Source organism: Drosophila suzukii, chromosome 2R (genome assembly GCF_043229965.1).
Source record: "Drosophila suzukii chromosome 2R, CBGP_Dsuzu_IsoJpt1.0, whole genome shotgun sequence".
Lineage (NCBI taxonomy): Eukaryota > Metazoa > Arthropoda > Insecta > Diptera > Drosophilidae > Drosophila > Drosophila suzukii.
Window position 1 is genome coordinate 18,960,478 of NC_092081.1, and position 23,042 is coordinate 18,983,519.

Genomic DNA, 23,042 nt, shown 5'->3' on the forward strand with positions numbered 1-23,042 from the left:
TCTTAGATAATAATAAGTCAATTAATACACCCATTAAAAGATACCATTTTAATTTTTTCGGAATTAAAATATATCATTCATTTTTAAAAAATCTTTTTCAATTTCTTATCTCCATAACTTACTATTTCATAGACACCTTCGAATACGGTTTTTTTATGTTAAACACCTTAAATGCTGAAAAGTGATAATTGGGGGAATCCGCTTTTCTTGATGGAAATTCTCTCACGTCTTAAAAGAATAATTCGACCACTCAAATCCAATTTTCCGTACACCCTTTGGGATCAGAAAGTCAAACAGAAGAACACGCATAATAATCATAAATATTGGTATAACTAAAAGTATAAACAGAACCACATGACTTCAAGGGAAAGACCTCCGAAAACAACAACAATTCGAGGTCTTCAAGGTGTCACAGCTACCTGTACTCTTACCTGGATTTTTGATGGTGCAAGGGTGCTGGGTTCACAGAATGTAAATGCAAGTTCAAGATTTATGTGCAACCGAAGTAAAACAAAAGATGATAAAACATTTGTCCCACAGCGAGAGGCCTCGGTGATCCAAGCAATCAGCCTCAGCAGTGGCTATATATGCCGTCATCAAGGTGTTCTGGTGACAGCCCACACACTGGCCATAATTGCAGCGATCTGTTGCCAAGTTTGAGCAGAACCCGACTTCCAGTTGCCATACCAATAGCACAGCTGTGTTTAAAAAGCTTGACGCTGGTCTGGAGGGGTTTTGAAAGACACTTGGGTAACAACTGCAAATGTAGATATTGAGTCTTTATGTAAACCTTTCAAGCGCTTTCCACATTAAAAGTTTTTAAAGAAAATTTAAAAACAATTGAAAATTAAGATATTTAGTCTAGATTCGAAAGATTTTCGGCCTTCATACAATTAAAGGTTTTTAAAGACACTTTAAAAAGACGCTTTAAAGTCATATATATACTTAGATATTTAGTCAAGATTTCCAAAGTGTTTCGGCCTTGAATAAATTTAGGTACTTAGTGTTAATGTAAGCCTTTCACAAGAACCCTTTAAAACTCTGCTAGCATTTTTTGCAAATTTAATGACACTGGAAAACAAAAACATTAGATTTTGTTTCCAATAACGTTTAAATTTAAACATGTGTATATATATTTACATAAACACTAAGAGCTAAACTTAAATAAATCCTAAATATCATATTCTAATAATTAAACATCGCTTAAAATAATTTTAATTCACAAAAAGTAAATTAAATCCATTATTTTTTATTCTTTTTTTATTTTTAATGTAAGATTTTAAATAACTTATATCAGAGAAAGGGGGACTTAAATTTGTTCAATTTTGTTTTTATCGTTTTTTCATACTCTGCAATATGAGTTCCTATTCTTTCTGTATCTTTCCATATTTTCTAAATATTCCTTTGTTTTTTCTGAGTGTAGCCTTGCGATATGGGATGTCCACTGCCACCGGCCGACCATCTAATTATGCCGCACTCATTAGAAAGACAATCTGGACCCGTACCCGTAGGTGTATTAAAGGGAGCCAGCGGAGCGTGGCCACCAGTCCCTCCCGACGATCATCAAGTGCAGCACAACTAAACTGAACAACGTGTTACTGCTGAAAAACTGGCAGCGACACCAAGACGACCGCAAACAGCAGCAAAACCTGGGACATACTGTATTATACTATATATCAGAGAAGAGCTAGTCTTAAGAGCGAACCCAGACTTGCCAATTGCTCCGAAAACGAAAACCCCCAGAGCGACGCTACTCCGAATCTTGGCAAGACCGGTTGTCTTGACGTTTTCGTCGGAGTACGAGAGTTTCGGTTTCGGCCGAGTCAGTCTTGGCCAGGTTGGTGTGCGAGACACATCCACAGCGCTCAACGAACCTCGATCTTATACGATCCCATTCCGATTCGTTTCGATTCCGAATCGTGCGTGAGTTTTTTTCAATTCTACGGCTAGAACTCCGTTTACCCGGTTCTCTAATTGGATCGTGCAAACGGATTTGAAACGGCTATCCATAGCTCAAGAGGATTTTCGATTTTTCGATTGGGTGTCCGAGATTTTGAAATAGTTGCGGTTGTTGCTGTTGTGTGTTTGTGATATTTTTGTCGTGATTTTCTCTGATTGTTGTTGCCCTTGGGAAGCTATTAAGCTCGACGGGTGGTTGAACCGGGCCAGCAAATACGTGCTGAATGATTTGTGAATCTTTTGAATATTTCGCGTTGTTTTCTGGGGAAGTGTAAAAGTGTCGGAAAGTTTGTTGCCTCAGTCTTTTGTGTTGAGACGGCGTAATAGCAGCAGCAGCAGCAACAACAACTAAAATAATTCGCCAATGAGCCGCTCTTTCCGTCTCTTTAACCGCTCTTGGCCAACTCTTAAATGTGCAATTCCCGCAGCTCTGACATGTAAAACGAGTGTTGGCCACAAAACGAAATAATTATAGAGGAAGCCCGCAAAAAATATAAAATACCACCTAGGAAGTATCAGAAAAAAACCATTAAACTAATGTGAAACCAAAATTTCGTTGAATATTTAAAAATCATCATCATCGTTTCGGAAAACCAGTTCAAAGCATAGCAAAATCGCAAAACAACGGACACATAACCAATTGGATTACGCAAAAAGGGCGAAGTTGGATAGAGGTGAGTGTCGTGGAGTTTTTGTTGACCAAAAAACCAGAAAACCCCAAAGAGAAACAGTTAAAATCGGGCAGAAAATCAAAGTTTGTGCCGTTTGCAAAAACAAAACCGAAGTCAAAACAGCCTCAAAAGATGACTTCATAAATCGCCGAAAATCCATCAACCAAAAACCGGTTGGCTTCAGTTCGCCTCGCTTGAAATTCGAAATTCGCGGAATACTTGTGTACTTGGGGAATAAATTGAAGAAGCATTGCAATCTGTTTTCTGTGCAAATTAAATGGGCTTTATCTGAAAAACTGTCCCCATCTTCTGGGGGATCTGAACCTGTTTGCCAAGGTTGCTGTTGCCTGTGGCCAAAATTGGCTGTCAAGTTCGCAGCCAGTTACATAATTTTCCACTGGGGACTCTGAAATGGTAAGGATGGGGTTAGCTATTTGTTCAGCCACATCACGGACATCCGCTTTTCCCAGTTACCATTTTCCAGTTCCCAGTTTTTAATGCCCATTCCTGGATGTGTGCAACGCATAAGCAATGTGTCATGGGGGTCTCGAAGACCCCTGACCATTCACATCTTCCACACCATTGTGTGCGGCCATTATAAGCCAGAATCTGTTGCTAATTGGGAGACCCAACAAAGATTCCTCTCCTTGTGGAACTTTTAGCACTTCCATGGGTCATACAGGCCCATAATTATGTTCGTTTCCATTGTTTGGGAGTTGGCGTCTAAAGAAGCAATTAGAAAAGTTGATTGATGGAGAGTTGGAGGCTTGAAACCTTCCCGATCCGACACTTGCATCATCGTTGGGGGGTATGGGTATATGGGAACCTTTCCCTTTTCGGTGATGCATGCCCTATTAATTGGTTAATTTGTGGTTTGTTAGCCATCAAAATATTATTGTCTGGCCAATGTAATGGTCTTCATCTGCGTTGAATGCAACGCCTTGTGTCTAGTGAATAATGGCCTTATGGATAACTTTAACTTCTGTCGGATATTCCCCCCGAGAACCGGAAAGCTTTGCGTTTTGAGGAACGCCAACGCAAGCGTAAAATTTGTATAATTAAAAGGCGAATCCGCGCTCGAGCTGCTCGAATACCTGTTTTCTGAGCCATCGTGTAGTTAACTTGTTTATATAACAGCCAGACAACAGCTTGAAGTGACCTTGAAGCGGCCACAAAATAAAGTAAAGACGGAAAATATGAGTGTATGTATAATTTTGTATTATTTGGCTTTAAACTTTAAAGTGAGAGAAACAAAGAAAGATGGCGGATTTTCGGGGGTTCATGAACTAAGCCCGAAATTGCGTGTGGGCTTGCCAAAAGGTGTGCTGATTGATTTATAATCTCCCGCCGAAGAACCGACAAAGAAAGCGCCAAAAATGGTGAGTTCATTCAACCAAAAAGCTAAGACCTTTTCAACGTTAGATTTTCCGCTTGTTCGCTGCTATTGATTTACAGTTGAAAACGAAAGACTTAGGCAGCGAACTTGGTGGCTGCATTACTCATACGACACGTTGGCGCTCGCAACTAATTATGCAAAAACCCAAAAAGCCAGCGAAAGGCGTGCCCCAAAACCCAAAAACAGCCGTGAGTCATAAACCGTTTCTGCTCTCCGGCAAATGGACAATGTGCATTGGATTTCTTGTTTGTTGTTCTGTTTTTTTTTTGGCCAAAATGAAAAGTCGTCTGGCTAGTTGATTCGCTGTTTCCCACTCCCCTGCCTCCTTCGCCACCTTTGGCGAATTAAATCAACATTGGCAAACTGAAGCGGACTTAAATGCAGGCTTTTACCTTAGACCAAACCCCACGCAAAAACTGCGCGACTGCAGTTGAACACGAGTTTGTTCGAATCATTCCGAAACACTTTCAAATCCACAGCCTTAAATGGGGTGTGGCAGGCCAAGACTTTTGAACCGCCTTGAGTTGAACTGTGCTTGAAGGAAACGAACAAAGAATCATATACTAAATGGATCAGGTTCTCAGATATCAGATAAGGTTTAAAATGGGTATTCAAAATGTTCAGGACATTCCATGTGCTTTCCTTTTATATTATGAAATCCGTATTTTACTTGTTACTTAAATATATATTGAAAATGATTTAAATAATATTAAGTTATTACCTTTTTTATTAGACAGAAAATACATTTTCGTAAAATTTTTGGAGTCCTAATAATTCTTTTATTAAATACCTAATATTTAAAAAAAAGGTATTGTTAGTATTATACAATAGTATAGGGTATAGTATTATACAAAATATCATTACTCTAATGTATGTATAGTATTAAAAATATGAATCAATTGTTGTAATATTTTTGTGGATCCTTTACTATTTTTAAAGAAAAATAGAGATAATGACAATTAATATCTTCTCTTTTGTTAAAAGGATATAAATTAACTCAGAGAAATATGTTTCTCTTTTCAACAAAGTTTTAAGCTTGTAAGCCCAGGTATGAGATCATTTCTTCCTCATGCTTTTGTTCTTCAGAGGAAATCATCTTGAGACTCATACACTGATCCCCGGGAAACTTGGATAAAGTTATTATGGGAACCATGAGGTCAGCCAGTAATTATTAATGTCCGTTTCTGTGGCTCATCAGCAGAATCCCCCATAAAACCAAGTATCTGCGTTTAAAATAACCCTCAATAAATGGGCTTTAATGACGAATTAGTCTGTTGCTTAGCTGGTTGACCAGCAGTAGCCGCCGCCAATGTCGCTGGGAGCCTCGATTTTAAGTACTTCTAGACGCAAAACCCCTGGTAAACAAGCCCAAGCAAAAACGGAACTACAAAACTAGTTTTAGCTGTGCCTCTGGGCACAAAGATGAAAAAAAAGAAACAAAACAGCGGGTAACAATGGGCGCCAGTTAAAAGGCAAAAGCAAAAGGCGCAAAGTAAATGGCTAAAACTGAAATATTGTAGACCCGGCTGATAAAAATCAAACACATTCATGTCTACAGCTTAGCTCGAGTCACGTTCAATGCGAATTTCTTTGCCGTGTTTTCGTGTTTATATCTTTTTTTGTATTTTTTTGTGTTTTTTCGTAGTAAGCCGAAAGCCTGTTAGCCAGAAAAATTAGGCGTCAAAATGAGAGAGAAAAATATATTTAGGCTGAGCCGCGGGGCCGAGTAGTTGTGGGTGTCCAATCAGCGGTTTGCATATTTGAGCCAAATTGGACATCTTGACAAATGGCAGAGAGGCGAGATGTTATGCAATAGAAATACGCAACGGATTGGCCAGTTTTTGGTCTTAAGGCCCAAACTTGGTTCGCACAAAATGTGGCAAGAGCATGATGTCTCCACGCTCCAGTTTGATGCGTGTGGCAACAACCAGGTCAGCGCATTTTGGCCAAGAAGGTGGGGTTGCGTTTTTCCCCCTAATGATGTGCGTTTTTCAAATTCTCACATTGTCTTAATGGCCAATTGTCCATTTAAGTTGCGGCTGCTGTTGGCTAAAAGTCTACAAATCTATAAACGGAATCGGCGTTGGCGTTTATTGCAATTGGCCAACCCAACGGCAAATTAAAGCATTGTTAGCTCATTTGAGGCAAACAAAGGCGATGGCGAGACAATTGCATTGACCTTCAAACAAAGTTCGTTCCGATCCGTTGACTTTCGGAAGTCTATCTGACTATCTGGCTATCAGGCTACCTGGCCATCAAACCCCCATCAAATGCCAGTTAATTGCTGAATCTTAAGTTTAAAATTTAAAATTCTAATTTGGAAAAACAAAAAAGCAGTGCCTGCATACACAAGCAGGTGAAAGTCGATGCCTCAATTGCCATTGATCTCCGACGCTTGATTAGCCGCAGCCCGCTGGCCAGTTAGAAGTTTTGACTTGGGTAAAAGTAAAAGCTATGCCCAAAGTCTGGCAATAAAGCCGGTCTGACCTCTTTTGGAGGAGTAGCTCTATAGCTACAGCTGCCCTTTTTGTTCGACCAGTCGTTAATTGCCGTCATTAAGAACAATGCGGGACAATCGCACAATGCATCTTCAGAGCGGGTCTTTCGTCTTTGGTCTTTGGTTTTCTGTCTTCAAGGCCCTAACCCTCCCCAACTTACTTTCTACGCCAGCGGAATTGCAGCGAAATGAACTCTACGCATAGGTATGCTACACAGAACAAAAATTAAAGAGAGATATGCTAGCAAGATGTACTACTTATAGGGTAAATAAGGCAAGATATACTACTTATAAGGGTAATAGTTTGGTTGTTTAGCATAAATAAAAGATTTTAATGCAGAACAAAAGGTTGAACAGTATTAGAATATTAGAGATCAGCAGCTGAAATAGAATCAATTTTCATATCATTAATTTTGAACTAAATATTATGTTAATTTATGAAATTCTTTGGAAATGTTTTGTCTGAAAGGTTATACGAACAAATTGCCCAAATAATAAAATCTAAAATATGTTAGTATCATTAAAATTTATAAGTGAATAAATAATTAAAGGTATACCACATAGATTTGATAAACATTCGTCAAATTCATATTTGTATGCCTCTCAAAGTAGTATCTAAAAGAAATTCATCACCATTATGTTATTTCATCATGTCAATTTTTCTCTCCGTGTGATTGATCGCACTACAACCGCGATGTACGTCGGAGATTTCCCATTTTAATGGCAAACCGCAACCGAAAGTTGGTAGAACCCCAGCCCCCCCGATCATCATGATTGTTCCAAATGGGTCAGCCACGTTAGTGAGCTGTGGCTTAAACTTAAAACGCTGCGAGTGTGTGAGTTTGTGTGCTTAACACAGTTTTTGTTATTGTCTGTGATTTTGCCATTGCCTGCGGCAATTCAGATTGGAACCAGATCTGCCAGCCGGCGATGGGAGTCGTCAGATATTCTAATTGACTGACTCTAGCTTGTATCCCGAGATCTGGGAGATTTCTAAAGGTTCCCAGGTATGCGGCTTGATTAATGTGGTTCACCCAGTTTCACGCTGATCGATCTGCGGGAGGTCCGTTCCCTTTAATTATACACTTCATTTGGGATTAGTTTCGTCGACTGTTAACATTTAATTTTCAAAAATATTCAGCTTGGGCGCAATTTTACGCACAGTTACGCGGCATTTTCACGCTTTTTCCCAACCAACAATTTCGCTCAAGCAGAAAGCTGTAAAGTTAAGTGTGCATTTCAAAACTATGTGCTTTTTGCATACCCTCGTTGGGTATTTAAAAGTAAATAAATTACGGGAAAATGGAAACACGCGAGGTCATTTAGCCGCCACATTAACAGAGCACACACACCTCAATGAAACTGCAATTGTTTAAACTTTGAACAACAAAAAAGTGAAAAAAAACTAAAAACACACAACTTTGTTCGCTTTGTTGGCACGCAAAACCCATTTAATTTATTCAGTTGCATGGCCCATTTTGTTGACTTTTGGTCGAACGCTGTGTTTGTTTAGTTATTTTGGAGCTATTTGCTCTGTGAAATGTGTGTCAAATGAATTCAAATTGACACTTGGAGCTATCCGTTACCATCGAATGCACACGATTGATTGGACATTGAATCATCACTGCATAATTTATATTCTAGACGATAGTTCTTGGATTCCATGGGTAGAATTACAAGTGGAGGAAATGAGCTGCAGCTGCAGGAAATGCCTTCTTACACAGGGAGAAAATCATATTATACGGCTTTTAACTTATTTTTCAACACTGGTAGTAAAAAATATAGTTTTTAAAATAATATAGATTAGTATTAACAAAAAATATAACGAAAAAAAATAAAAACTCATTATAGAACGATATTTTAGTAAGCATCTTGCTTTTTTCTCACTTTTGAAATGAAAAGATTGCAATTTTTATTATCAAGCTAACATTATTTAATGCTAAAAATATGAAGTAATCCAGGCATAATATTGAACTAATCTTGGTATTCCACTTTAGTCTGCTTAAACCATTTCTATTTTTTTTCCTGTATGATCACTATAGATCATTTCATTATGCCCACCAACTATCTATAATTTGTGCCCCAATTCGATGCAATTTCCCTTATCACCGATGAACGTAATTGAAGGTCAGTTTGCCATTTCCATTGGGCATTTGGCATTACGTTTTATTTTCCTTTGCTCATTTTTAGCCCGAACTGGGTAACGAGAGCAGATGCCAATCAAAGTCATTATTCATAATGTTCATAATGTTGGCGTGCTTCGCCGCATTTTTCCAACTGATTTTTTGCCTGCATGAGGTGCGTTTTCAATTTCGAACTTTTTTAACCTGTCTGCCTCGCTTGCGTCATTTTGCTAATTTTAGCTAATTTATTGCAATGCCAGTGGAAGTACGAAGTATGTACGTTGGCTGGTGGGATGTTGTTGCCTGATCTAAACTGGCGTCAGTTGGCAATTTGCATTCGGCTTTAAGCCACGTTTGTCTACTTTACGGATTGTTTGGACTTCAGGAAGTGCTCAGGTGTGGGCCTCCAGCCTTGATAAATTGATGTGTGCTCACCGCATAATGCCAACAATCTATCAGTTTCAAGCGATAACTATTGACCCAATTCCGAATCCGTGCTTCTCCCCGAACCAAAAACGAACCCATTTCCATAACAACCAGACTCCCAACGAGATTACACCTCTTGGATAATAACCGAATGTACCTCGGGGTCTGTATCTTGATACGGGGTGAGTGTATGTGGATGTGGATGTGGCTGCGGATGGGGATGGGGATGTGGAGTGCTGGTCTTGTGACATCATCGCCATATGTGTGTGTCTTTGTAGTGAATGAAATGTGTTGGCAGCGTCAGCGGTAACAACAAATCATTATCGCCTCTCGGCCATCAGCGTAAGCCGCATTTTGTTGTCTTACGACGCCCAGACAATGATCAGAATGCACGGGGAAAAATATGATCTCATTTCGGTTATCAACTGGGTGGTATTCGGTATCTTTAGAGTTCTTAAGTTATGTTGGAGAAAATAGCTACCAAAAGTGGCTAAGGAAATTTAAGTTGATTGGAAAAGTCTAAACGACTGTCAGCACAGCTACTTCTGATTTTAAGTTTATTGTAACCTACATATGAACAAGTTTTTAATTTATTCAAATGATATTCATTTGTGTCAGCTTCTAGGAATATCATTATTATTAATCTCATAATAGATGCCGGGTTATTTGTATCATCACTTCTTAAACCTACATTTTTCTGCGATCCTTGGCTGGTTTAAATTTTTATTATAAAACCATAATTGAATTTATGGAAAACTAGTTATGAACTTAGTATTGCTCGAATACGGGTGTTTGGAAATTGACTTCTCATATAATGAATATTTTTTTCATTATAAGAATTCTTTTGCTTAATATCATGCCCTTAATATTTTAGGAGTTCCTGTAACTCCAAATGCTGAGGTTATCCAATGATATTTGCCTTTGAACTAGCCTATAAGTATTAGTTCTGATGAGTAATACAATTTTTATGAAATATAGGGAAAATATAAGGTTTTATTTGACCCCTATTGCCACAATTTGTTTTCCGTGTAGTGATCACCTTATAAATATCTTCCTGACGTGACTCGCCTGTGAAGTTCTCACCGTTCGGCAGGAAGTTAAAAGCGTTTGTCACGGGCCATTGATATGCGCTTAATATCTCGTAATGCAGCAGCTTCTGTGGCCAAGGAAGGCGAGGAGAAGCGGAAACCCGAGTCATGATGCCATGAATTGCAGTTGGCGGATGTTTGTTTGCTCTGCGCTCGATTGCTGGCATCTTTAAGATATGGCATCCCATCCTATACATACCTCCTTCCTTGAGCTACAGCCACCACTTTATGCCGATGTTAACCCATTTGCAATAAGCCCGTACACGCGAATCAAAATTCGGCTGTGTTGACTTGACCCATTTGGCAAACAGAAAGTTTGCCTTTGGGCCACGAAATTCATTACAGAATCGTTGTGCTTGGAACTTCGAGTGATTTAGCATAATCCTATACGTGTGTTGTGGGTGCAGAACCTGTTTTCTGCGGGTTTTTCAGTTTTAGGTTTTAAGTTTTGACTATTTGCCAAGGTTTTAATATCCGTCTCTCTGGCTCTTCTCACTCTTGCAGCTCGCATTATGAAGACTGGCACTCCAATGGACATTTTCTACACGGCGCTGCACTTAATCGTAAGTCTTACTAAGTATTACCTGGGTTTTTTCCACCTCTGGGCCCATCGAAATGGAAAATTGCCGGAGTTGGCCAGAACACATCAATCAGGCAGCCCGCTGAATGACAATTGCATGCCAATGCGATTAACCTGGATGTGAGACTGGAGGCCAGTTGGTACTCCTCCTTCAACTCCAACTCCTCTCCTCAGTATGCTAAATTCCAAAAGTGGCACACCATTGCCCCAGCTCCATTCTAAGCCGCTTGGCCCCAAAGATCCAAGAGATTCAGGTTCGGATTCGTATTAGAGTTCGGGTTCGGGGGTTAACAGCCAGGCTGGCGAAAGTTTTTGCCAGGCTTTACCCGAGGAGCCTTAGAATCGTGAGAATATAGTGGTTCCCCCTATCTGCCGGCAACACGAAAACGAAATTTCCCCTTTAATTAAAGAAGCTTGCTGGCGATGGATTAGGCCAGGGACTTAATGTCGGCTTGTCGTGATTTATGTCAACGCTTTATGGCCTAAAAGGGGGTCGAGTTTGGGCTCGGATATCGGGGATCTGTAGTCCATGCCTTATACCATATACCAACTATGCTAATGAGTGACTTGTCTCCACTTTCTTTGCAGACAATCGCGGCTCTGACGACGCATGCGGCGCAGATTCCAACGGCAGTCAGTGAGTACATAAATCTGTCTATTAAGAAGCTAAACCAAATTCTATGGATTGGGGACCCCAAGAAAAATTGCTAACAAATTGGTGGCGAAGACGCGGGAAAGATTAAACTCAGTTGGGGTCTTTTGTTGGCCTCTGAAAACTAAAATAAGATTCAAATGAGGCAAAGTCATCCAACTTATCAACATGTTTTACATCCATTAATAGTATAGATACATATGTAAATATGATAGTTAATATATTTATCATTACGAATTGGTGGCAAAGAATAGAATAGGTTAACTTTTGATAACATATAAAATAGCAGTAAAATGAAAAAATTAGTTAAAAGATAATATATTCCTAAAAAGCAAGATAAATAGTTAGTTAGGATCAATACAGTATTACAACTTAACCTAAATATATAGTTGTGGTGGTCTATAAAATTGATTCCAAAAATGTGTAAAAAACTTGTTATATCCCATTAACAGTTCTATCTATTATTACATAAAAACACATTACAAATTTATTAAAAAAAGAAGGATACAAATTACTTAGACGGCGCTGAGATTGAAAGTTACCCAAATAGCATTACAGTGATGAATTGGTTCCCTCTATGTCCGCAAACCCCCAACTATTACCTAATTAGTTATAAAGACACTCCACTTTAATCCGCCAGCGTCGTTTGCCATTGTTAAGTAAACTCGCTAAGCTGCCTGTTGTCTTTCTGGTTGCCAAATCTCAGTTGACTCTGTGGCCCACAGCCAAAGCCAAAAGCAGGCATTATAATCGCATGGCAAACAAAAGTTGGCTTTTTAGAGGTGCCTCATTGAAAACGGCGACTGGGCAAACATTGCGGCACACTTCCTTCTGGCTTTCACATTGCGTTTTTGGGTTTGCTGGGGGATTTGGAGTTGGCTGTGGATTTGGCTAAGACCCCGATGACCTAGGAGCCGTGATCGGGCACTGAATCGTGGAGCGACTCCAGGTAGTTGAGGAACTGCTGGTAGGTGAAGAACTGCCCCTGGTTTCCGCCTGGCTTGCGATGGTAGGAGCACCGCTTATCGAAGATCCACTTGCGCTGCTCCGGGGGATCGAACTCCTTGACCACGCTGAAGATACGTTGCGTCAGGTCGCAGAGTTCGTTGGAGGTGTACCTGGGAATTCGGAGATCTATGATCTGTCAAGGGAAAAGGAAGTCCTCTTTTGAGCTTACACAAAGGCCTTGTTGACTTTTTCCCGAATTTTTGGACTCTGGCAAATGCTTTTCAGTACCAGGGTCTTCTGTTCTCCCTGCAAAAACCTAAGGAAGAGCGCTGGAATCAGGCAGAAGCGGACACAGCCCATTAACTTCTCCAAAAAAACATTACGAGCGTCCCAGTCATAACTTAGCCAGCGAACTGCAGTCATAAAGATCTGTGGGTAATAAGGGACTCAAATATCTCATGGTATTATATCTTCCTGCGCTCTGACACCATCCTGCCAATACCATATAATATCTTACCATATCTTACCTCAATTTCACTGTTCACGCCTATACTGTGAATGCTGAGCAGCTTCCGCACCCAGTAAAATTCCAGTTGCACAAACTCCTTTGAGGCCACCAGGGGCAGAAAGAACTCCTCGATGCGGGACAACATCAGGAACTGGAACATGCGAATCTCAAACTTTTGGGCCTCCAAGAACAGTCCAAAAGCCAGGCTACCGGACACACTGCTCTTATTGAAACAAACGAAGGCGAATTCCAGCAACTCGTCGATTTTCAAGAACGTGGATGCACTGTATATCTCCACCATGGAGCATCCACCTTTTGGCCTCTTGGTGATGTCCAGCATCCAGTTGTAGATCACATGGAAGGCCGTCGGGGTCACCATATCGGTGGGCAGGTGGGCCCTAAGAGTTCCCACATCCTCGCAGTCCTGGAAGTACTTAGAGTGGGCCTGCAGGACTTGCAGATGACAGCGGAACTTGTATTTGCCCACGTAAACCTTAAAGGAACCGGATTCGGGGTCATTCAGGATACGCAAAAGTTCGGCATCCATGGGCTCTTTTAGTGGTTGCCTGCAGTTCAGATTTTCACTGCTAGGACATGGTTTGGATAGAATACTAAACGCTAAATTCAAGGGTTCCAGCTCCAAGGCCAAAGAGTTTTCGGAACTGAAATGATATAAGAAATTATTTTTAGAAATTGATTAAAATAGCGTACTAAGATTAAATTGGTATAACTTAAGGATATTAAGAGGTACTTGCCTTATTTTCTCCGAATTTAAACTCTCTTTGGGAATATTAATATTATCGTTTTCACCAATAATGAGCTGTAGATAATAAGATACATTATCGCATATCAGAAATTCAAGGGTCATTTACTTACATCTTGATTCGATAGCGAGGGTTCTATAGTTAGCTTTTGGCCAGGCTCCTTGTCTTCCAATTCTTTTCCCCCTTTCAACATATATGTACCTTTTATAGCCGCGGCCAGATCCGCTGCCAGACCATCTATCTTAGCCTGGTCCACCTTTGGTTTACCACCATCCTGTTTCAACTTACTTAACTCCACAATCCTATCCATCTTTGCACTTAAAATTTTGCTGTATCCATAAACCTGGTGAAAGCGATCGATAATTTGCTGAAATTAGATCGAAATCAGGAAATATCTCATAAATCTGAGAGTAATAAACTGAAACTGAAAAGCTGATTTAGTTTTCCAGGCAAACCCGAGGGGGATTTGTAGGGTTTTGCATTTTCTTTGTTCGCCGTAGAGGAGTCGGTAATTGATGCGAACCATTGTTGCCTTAGTCTAGTTTGTTCTATTTGAGGAGAGTGCAGTTCAGTTCGCCTGTGGAGACCATAAAATTATACATAATAGAAAGCCATTAAATGTTTTATGTGCCAACGAAGTCGACGAGTGGATTCCATTCCAGTGGAGTAAGAAAAGAAACAGAAAAACCGGCTCCGAAATGGCCGTGTTGCATGCAATTACTTTGCCCAGAACCGCAGTAAGTGATGCGAAATGCTGCAAGGTTCGTTGAACCACCTCGACCGAAGGCATCCCATCCCATCCCATGGCATCCCATATACACCGAGTATATATACCATGTATACACACCGCCAACTGCCAGGGCGAACGTGCCTGGGCAGCTTTTCTTCGGTCTTGGTCTTGGTCTTGCTCTTGGTTTTGGTCTCTTCTTGGTCTTCCTAGCCAATTGTGTACCTTTGCAGGGGAGCAGAGAAGCAGCCAGCGGGGAGTTCTTCTGAAAGCAGGAAATGCCAAGAGCACCTCCAAATCGAAATCCAAATCCAAATCCCAGGTTGCACCTCGAATGGTTCGCCAAAGTTCAAGGAACTTGCAGCGTGGCGTCTTTCTAATGGCCACGAGCGCTTCTGTGGCGTGTCTTAGCCCCATGTTGCTATTGCTGCTTCTGCTGATTTTCGATGTTGCCGCTTCAATGGCTTCTCAATGTCATGAGCAAACACTGAAAAAAATAACCTTTGTATTGCCAACAAATTTCACTTCAATCAGACATTACGGGGGCTAGCTATTTGCATCATATAGCTCTTAAAAAGATTAGAAAAAAAGGTATACATACAGTTTTCTCCCTATCAATATTAATTTTTCAAGTAAAAATAATTTTGGTATTTAAATTAAATATTTAATTAATATAATTATTAAATATTATTACTTTGAAAATATTTAGTTTGACATTGTGTCTTTAAATCTTTTTTAAAAAATTCTTAAGCGTGTTGGAGATATTAAATACAGTTTGTATAACAGAATTGTAGTGTTTTTTCCTTTTTTACCTTTAAATGTATTTAACCAAGTTGGTAAAACCGTGGTAAAAGCTTAGTGTACAAATATTTTTTCTCAGTACATCATTGTTATTTGTTTAAGTCTTCCGCATGCCGGCTTCAACTTGGAGCTATGCTCCTAACTAAATACTGCTCCCATGGGCCATTGTCTTGGTTTTGCGCTCATGATTTATGCTAACGGCTCTTGAGGTTGCCTCCTCGAAGTGGATGCGGCATCCTCCTGGTCGTCTAACTGTGCTTTTTATGATTTTGGGAGTGGCCGCGTCGTGTGTTTCTGTTTGCATTTCATAATTTCCGATTTCGCATTTTTCAGAGGATGCCCAGAGTTCGCTGAGCGATGCGATTGCGGCAGCGGAGGCGGAGGTGGCCTCCACCTCGAAGCCGGCAGTGGAGCCCAGTGTGCGGATCAAGTGCCTGTCCGGCTCGATGCTGATCACCATCAAAGATGCCCCGCCGAACCACGAGACGGGGCTGTTCAGCGGCATGATCTACCCGAAAGGCCTGTCCAAAAACTCGACTTGCCTCAGCGAGTACAGGTGAGTTCCGTCATTTAGATTTAGTGTAATCTTGCTGCAATCTGGGTTCTAATCCTTAACTCCCCTCCCCCGCAGAGATCATGTGGGTTCTCTGCGATACAAGCTGCCGCTGAGATCTTGCAACACGATGCCAAAGGAAACGGTAAGTCCAGAATTTCATTGGTTCCCCAAAAAAAAAAAAAAGAAACACCCACTCAGGCAGATGGTATACTATAGATGACGCCATGACCAACTCGTTCTACCATTTTGGCATGCAAATAAAAAATTAAACATTAAGCTTAACCACTTATAAGGCAGCCAGACCCGACTCATTGGTTACAAGGTAAAGTCCATATGCCAAGATGATTAGTCCATTGAAAGGTTGAAACTCAAATGGCCAACTCACGCACCTTTTGCGGCTCAACTAATGATGCGATTGTGATTTCGCTAAAATAGCAGCCATTAGATTTGCTGGATAAAATAAAGAACCTAATGGATGTGAGCTTGGTTTTTGTAAATGTCTATCGTTTAACAAGAATCAGCTAAAAATGATTGAGTGATTAGTTTTTTAAGTATGAAAAATGTTTGATAATTATTTTTCACAAAACAAAGATGGTCGGATTAAGTTAACGATCAAAAAAACGTTATAAACACAAACACAAATATCTTAAAATTTGATCATGCAATTTAATGTATATTTTAATAATTCAAATTTGAAATACGAAACTTCAAATCAATTTACAAATATTTATTTGTATGGCTACAATATTCAAGAACCCATCAGAACTATATTTTTTGTAGGTTATTTCCCAAGATCTCTCAACCAATCAAGCTCATTATTGATCTAAACCGCCCGATCAACCGTGACGAGCTGTCTCCCATGTCCCTGTAAACGATATCGAATAATCCAAAAGACGACCAAGATAGGCCATATAAATTTCAGTCTCGCCTCGATTGGGTTCGTCTAATACGTATATGGCCCGACTTATTTATTGGCTCATTCGCTTGATCGATTCGGGCAAACAACGGCTGTGTTTGTGCTGGGATCTGATTTTGAAATCTCAATTAGCACTTAACCGGGCTAATGCGGCTGCAACTCACGCACCGGCAGGCCTTTTCATTTTTATAGCCACTGCCCCAGTCCGATTGTGATACATATTAATGTAATTTTCTCGGCATTTATGGGGCCAGCATTTTGTTTTGTAATTTGCTGTCTGTGGCGGCTGCTGTTTGCTGCTTTTTCCTTTCGCCCGATTGGATTGACACAATTTTTGAAATTACCAATGTTAATTGCAGTTACGACAGTCGCCGCGATGTGGCAACAAAGTGCATTGCGTTCAAGAACCGCAAGATGCGATGAGAATTTATCTATCGGGGTTGGCTAGCTGCTTTATTGATTGTTAAAGGCAATTAAATATGTTGGACAAGTAGAATCTAGAGAGATAACAGTTTTATATATTTATCAGTTTATATAAGTCAAAGACTTATTTACTTTTAAAGTTAAGAGGATAAGAAATATTTTGATAAAAACGATATAACAACATTGTTCAACGACAGGAGTTCATTAAGACTTGAACGGCATAACTGTTAAAACTAAGTTTATTGCCTAAGTCATTCGTTTGTGATTGATTTTTGAGCAATAATCGTGTCTCACATACATTTTATTGATCCCTGTTGATGTTTCTGGTCTATTGCTTATACTATTCGTGCTTCATATAGATTTCCCACTTGAGCCTTGGTTAATTGGTTAGCATACCTCAGTTTGTTGCTTAAGTCATTCGATTCGATTGATATTTTGAGCGAAAAGTCATACTGAAAATAAAATTTTAATGATCACTGTTCACATTGAGGGTTACTTGCCGTATATAGCACACATACTCGTAGTATTCTTTAGTATACTTTTCACTCAGTTCGTTGCCTGAGTCTTTCGTTTTCCATAGCTTTGTCCTTCGCCGCCCCGCCTTTTCGTGTTGATCCAAGCAATTCACAACAAGTGTTCGATAAGTAAGAATCGATGGATATTATTTACCACCCGCAAATACTGGAAAATCAACAGAGGCGACCAAGGCCCGTCGGTACATAACATCTTAAATGTTTGTCATTAAGCGCGATGAGCGGGTCTCATCCAGCGTGCAGTCCCCTAATGGCCACCATCCTGCCTTACGTCATCCTCATCGAGATGAGCTCACTGCAGTGTAAAAAGTCGCGTGACAAGCCGCCACATCTGCTGCCATTGAGAGTGACGGGCACTGGTACTGGTACTTGCTCCCCCGAGGAGTCGAGGGTCGGGTCTTATGGCTGTGCGCATGTCAAGCATAATTAAATCAGCCACGAACAGGTATGAGTAGTACGAACAGTACCCACAGGGTCGCCAGAGGTGGGGGTAGAAATTTTAATTAAAATTTAATTGCTGCCATCCGAGAACTACGAATTCCACGTCCCCCCTTCCCATTGAAAACAATTTTCCATAGCTCAGCAAGTAAGCCATCTCGCATCTCGAAATCAATTTGTTCTGTCCGCTGGAAATGCTGATAATGCGTTCATTGGCCACCAATGCCGCCGGATGACCATGAAAAGGCCAAAAGTGTACAAACATGTAAGCGCTTTATAGCCCCGTATTGATATTTAAAGGCAGCTACCGCCTTGTATGGATCGAAGGTCAGTCCAGTCCGATCGACTCCCACGCATCCATTTCGGACCTGTTTTTTGTCACACATACTGATACATTTACACTTGCTCCGGAGCACACATTTGTGCGAAGAAGTGTTATAATGACATAATAGGGCTTTCTACCGTTAGGATCTGAAATCTTAAATGTCACTTTATTATGCTTTTTATTGGCCCATTGTCTCGGGATGATGATCATGATGATGCCGAGATGCTGAGAAGTGACACTTGAACATAACTGTCAACGGTTCTTGATTCTCGGGGACTTGGGCAACAAAGGAAGCCCCTGCCCCGATCTTTCTTCTCCGTTTCTTCTGGCCATCTCTTGTTTTAGCTTGTTTTAAGCTTTAAGCCAGCCGAGCGGCGGAAACCGTGTTGGGCAATAAATCGCACTCTGGCCAGTATCTCAAGTCCAAGTCGGTTTCTTCTGGCCGCCGATTAATGCCTGCTGAAGCAACAAACATCGGCGCTGGCTATTAAGAATGCCCGCCTGAGGAGAGCCCACTTAGTCGAAGAACTTCCGTGCCCAAATCTGTAGAGACCCAATTACAAAACTTCCGAGCTGGCGGTGTATATACAGTGTACAGTATACAGTATGGAGTACCTGCCCCTGTCATTACCTCACCTTTCTTCCGCGGAGCTGGCTTTCGGTTGCCAAAGCCATCGAGTGTGTACTCGATTTGTTTCTGGTGCCCGTTGGAATTAGCACAATCACCGATGGGCGAATAACCCGTTACAATTACACAGAGCGAAAAAATATTAAAAAATTTGGAGAATTCAAAAAGACAGTACAGTGATTTAGAAAAGCAACATCAAAAACTATAAGATTTTACTAGGATTCTGAAATACGTTTTATAGGTGTTTAAAAGTAGGGAGTGAAATGGATACATGGTCTTTCGTAAGAAATATATTGGACTTTCCGATTTATACTATGTTATTGCATACTTTTAGACACCTTTAGTGATGTAAAACCCGTATTGATTTCTGTATTACCTTTATAAAAATTTGTTTGCGTTGTTTTTTTATATATTCTTGAAATATTTTATATTTTATAATGGTCTGGTTTTATATTACAAAATATTAGCTTTCTTAAAAAAATCTTCCTCTCTTGGCACAGAAAATTGTTTCCCTGACAATTCTAGTTAAGCCCAAAGTTTGAGAAGAGAAATTAAATTTAATTATGAACACCTGCTGGTGTTAATAACCAGGTGGCAGGCGAAAGATATTTTCTCAGCAGCGGATGTCCAATTAAAGTTCCCTCCCTAAGGGAAATTGCATCATAATCACGCCAGCATTCTTGGATTTTCCAAGACCCTAGGCAACAAGCCATTAAAATTCATCATGCAAACTTGGCTAATTTGCGAGGAGATAAGGCCCGCAGATCCACAGATCCACAGATCCCCCGAGCGACTAGACGTCACACCTGGCTGATCGGCTTTAGCACCATTCTGATGGCGACTTCAGGAAGTGCTCCATAGCCCCCACTTCAGTATTAGTTTTAGTATTGTCTGTCTTGGATCGCACATTCAACTCTTGAGGGGCGATTTCTGGCTGCAGCCAAGCGTGAATCTGAATGCATAATGAGAAGGGGCTTCGCCGCCATTATACTTGGGTTCAGGTGGCTGATATGGCTTCTCGGCAGCAGAACTCAGTATATAGCCGGTGGCCAGCCCTGCTCAACTGGGGAATTGGGGGCGAACGGGTTTGATGTCCGGCTCTTTTGTCAGCAGGTGGTAATTCGAGGTGTTATTCTCATTTTAATGGTAATAACTAGGGCTGAAGAAAGTATTAATTTACTGGAAAAAACAAACGTCATTAAAAATAGACGTGAAATCGTGAAAAGTGTATTGCAATCTACACAAATCTCCACTTAGAGAAATTAAGAAGGGAAAAAGGGCAATATCACATGCTGTCAATTTATGAAATCGTATTCTTCATTTTTTAAGAAGAAACTGTCTTTAAATTAACGGGAAAATACAGTGCAATAAGTTTTTTGAAATAAAGCGATCTTGAATTAAAGTTAAAAGAGAACACTTATTGGCTTTGAGATTAAATCGAACTTGGCTTACTTTATAGATCGAAAGAAAGGTTATTTATTCTGAATTTGATAAAAAAAGTTTCTTTTTCTGATACAATTTCAAAAAAACCTAGCCCTAATCATTTTCAAAGATCACTTATTTAGAGTCTATTGCATTTCTTATACTTTATAGATAAATTAAGTTAGTGTGTTTTTAAAAACGTCCTTAAGCTTAATATTTTTTTTGTCGCCAACTGAGTTCTCACCTACACAGAGAAAATTCTGACGTTCTAATCTGAGTTGAAAATGTTCTTAAAAATAGAACGACATTTTTAAGTTGAAAATGTTTTTATTTTGCTCCAAACAAGTTGAATTGGCGGTATTTAAGTAAATTGTATGTACAAATAAACTATTAGTTCAGTCCTTAGTGTATACTTATCAAAAAGTTGTTAAATAAACTCAATTTAACTTTTCTCTTCTCACCATTTCGTTCTTATATTGATACCAAAATGTACTTACACGGTTTTCAAGAACGAATGTTCTCAATTCAAGAACAATGTTCTCAATTCAAGAACAATGTGCTCAATTCAAGAACAATTTTCTTAGATAGTTTTCTCTGTGTAGCTATCAATGTTTTACCCTTCTTTCAGGATGACGGTGGCATCGAGTTCTTCAACACCATAGTGCTGCAGCCCCATCTGAAGCTCATCACGGATTTGGGACGCGGCTACCATGTACGCTGTGCCTACAAGAGTCGCGATGCTGCCATGAAGCCCAAGAAGTATCTGCGCAAGCACGCCCAGAAACCGCAGGCCTTCCGCAGCGAAGATCGCCGGGACTATGGACGATCGCTGGACAAGCAGCAGGACGATGACCTCGACGAGGAGGATGTCTACGACGCGAATGCCCCGCAGGAGGAGGATGTGAGCAACAACGAGATCCCCATGCCAGGCTGCCACATGAAGATCTACAACGACGAGCACAAGATAGCCGATGACGTGAAGATAGGCGATCCTCTGACCATCGTGATCAGCATCGATAGACAGCAGGTCTATGGACTCCATGTGACGGATTGCATAGTTCGCGATGGCTTGGGCTGGGGAGAGCAGCGACTGGTGGGGGAAGATGGGTGAGTTGGCTAGGAATCCGTATCCTTATGGTAAATATAATAACAATCCTGTTTTACAGCTGCCCCATGGACAACGAGATCATGGGTCAGTTCAACTACACCCAGGATCGCTTGGCTGCCAATGTGACCTTCCCGGCGCACAAGTTCCCGTACACCACCTCCGTCTACTACCAGTGCAATGTGCGCCTGTGCGCCCTGGAGGATCCCACCTGCCAGGAGGCTCCTCTGTGCAGTGGCAAGCGGCCCAAGCGCCAGACGGCGATCGACAGCAAGGAGGAGGACGGCCTGCCCGCCACCATTGAGGTCTTCTCGGGTCTGTATGTCAACGAGAACGAGAATGCCAATGACAGCGACGAGGATGCGGTCTACAAGGAGAAGGTGGGTTAAGCCTAGTGATTATATACTTCGTGATATGTGATTAATTTTTCTCTATTATAGACTCTGGATGATGCCCTGTGCGTCTCGCAGCGCACCTTCGCCATAGCCATCGCCATCGCCGGCCTGATCCTCATGCTGGCCGTGGTCGCCGCCGTGCTCTGCATCATGGCCCGGCGTAGCACCAAGACGGTGTCCAACTCGGGCAGCTCCATCTACAGTGGACCCTACACGAACACTGCCTTCTCGCACAGCAGCTAAGCGCAGGTCCTTGAAGTCCTCGCAGAAAAAAATTCAAAATTCAACGTTTCCAAAATGCAAAACACTCAAAGTGTTTAAAAAAAATCAGAAAGAGTTACCATTACCAGGAGGAGAAGAAGATTCGGTCGCGCAGGTGCCGCTGCGGTAGTCAACGATTGATAGGATTGGGAGCCACTTAGCTTATAAGGATGCCGGAGCAGTCATGCGGCTGTCTTTTAGGATTAAGCCTAGTCTTAGTTGCAAAATGATAATGATGTGCAGAGATTACCGGGCAATGGCCGGGGTCCATCCTAATTGCCCGCTAATGTCGCAGAGATCTTGGGCACTACATATCTTTGATATCCAGAGTGCCTGCAGATCTCTGTTCCGCACAGTCGGTGTTGGACTCGCCCTTCCTTCAGACACTCCACTGCAAGTGCAAGCGTGTTTCTACATCCCTGACTAACTTACTCGTATACTTCCCCTAACTTAATCACTCGAACTAACAACGAATGCAGCAGCCGACGCTCAGGTGATATTTGTACTCGTACCTACTTAATGCCTAACTACTATTCGTAATTTATTAATTTATCGAATCCTCGATGCCCTCTTAGTAGAATTTCCTGAATATTTTCTTGTCATCGATTTATGTACTTAAACCCCCTGCGGCAGGAGCCCTTATTATAAAGCCGTCCCGATGAGCCTAACTATATATATGATAATAAAAATGATATATGTCTGGCAACAGTTCTCAAACTCAACGTAAGCTTAGGCCTTTGCACCGCTTCAATCGAGCATTCCAAAGCCCACTGACAAATGATGAGGGAATGCTCCTCTGGAGCCGTTCAAACCACGCGATTCAATTCATATTATAGTGTACTCCTAAGTTAATATTAATCATTGAACAATAAACTCAAATTGACCTAAATATCTGAAACA

The 23,042-nt window shown here is 40.9% G+C and overlaps 2 protein-coding genes and 1 long non-coding RNA gene across 6 annotated transcripts; 1 reads left to right on the forward strand and 2 right to left on the reverse strand.

The window, feature by feature from the left end:
* Positions 1-143: 143 nt before the first annotated feature.
* On the reverse strand, positions 144-1,197 carry LOC139352503 (uncharacterized). The gene is made up of 2 exons (XR_011603710.1): positions 432-1,197; positions 144-273 (listed from the first exon to the last, which is right to left on the reverse strand). It is a non-coding gene; the product is annotated as an uncharacterized lncRNA (long non-coding RNA).
* A 598-nt stretch (positions 1,198-1,795) lies between these two features.
* On the forward strand, positions 1,796-23,033 carry pio (zona pellucida domain-containing protein piopio). 3 transcript variants are annotated; one of them, XM_017074749.4, is made up of 9 exons: positions 1,796-1,919; positions 2,388-2,633; positions 10,665-10,723; positions 11,329-11,377; positions 15,474-15,696; positions 15,772-15,838; positions 21,010-21,488; positions 21,548-21,866; positions 21,927-23,033. In XM_017074749.4, exons 3-9 carry the CDS (start codon positions 10,673-10,675, stop codon positions 22,122-22,124), a joined length of 1,386 nt encoding a protein of 461 aa, XP_016930238.2. In that variant the 5' UTR covers positions 1,796-1,919; positions 2,388-2,633; positions 10,665-10,672; the 3' UTR covers positions 22,125-23,033. The 3 variants fall into 3 exon arrangements, with proteins under 3 accessions (XP_016930238.2, XP_016930237.2, XP_016930236.2); XM_017074748.4 differs by having other exon boundaries at positions 1,811-1,923; XM_017074747.4 differs by lacking the exons at positions 1,796-1,919; positions 2,388-2,633 and adding an exon at positions 8,995-9,254.
* On the reverse strand, positions 11,854-14,080 carry LOC108009978 (uncharacterized). 2 transcript variants are annotated; one of them, XM_017074750.4, is made up of 5 exons: positions 13,725-14,079; positions 13,604-13,668; positions 12,868-13,510; positions 12,570-12,769; positions 11,854-12,510 (listed from the first exon to the last, which is right to left on the reverse strand). In XM_017074750.4, exons 1-5 carry the CDS (start codon positions 13,920-13,922, stop codon positions 12,300-12,302), a joined length of 1,317 nt encoding a protein of 438 aa, XP_016930239.4. In that variant the 5' UTR covers positions 13,923-14,079; the 3' UTR covers positions 11,854-12,299. The 2 variants fall into 2 exon arrangements, with proteins under 2 accessions (XP_016930239.4, XP_065719814.2); XM_065863742.2 differs by lacking the exon at positions 11,854-12,510 and having other exon boundaries at positions 12,655-12,769; positions 12,858-13,510; positions 13,725-14,080.
* Positions 23,034-23,042: the final 9 nt, after the last annotated feature.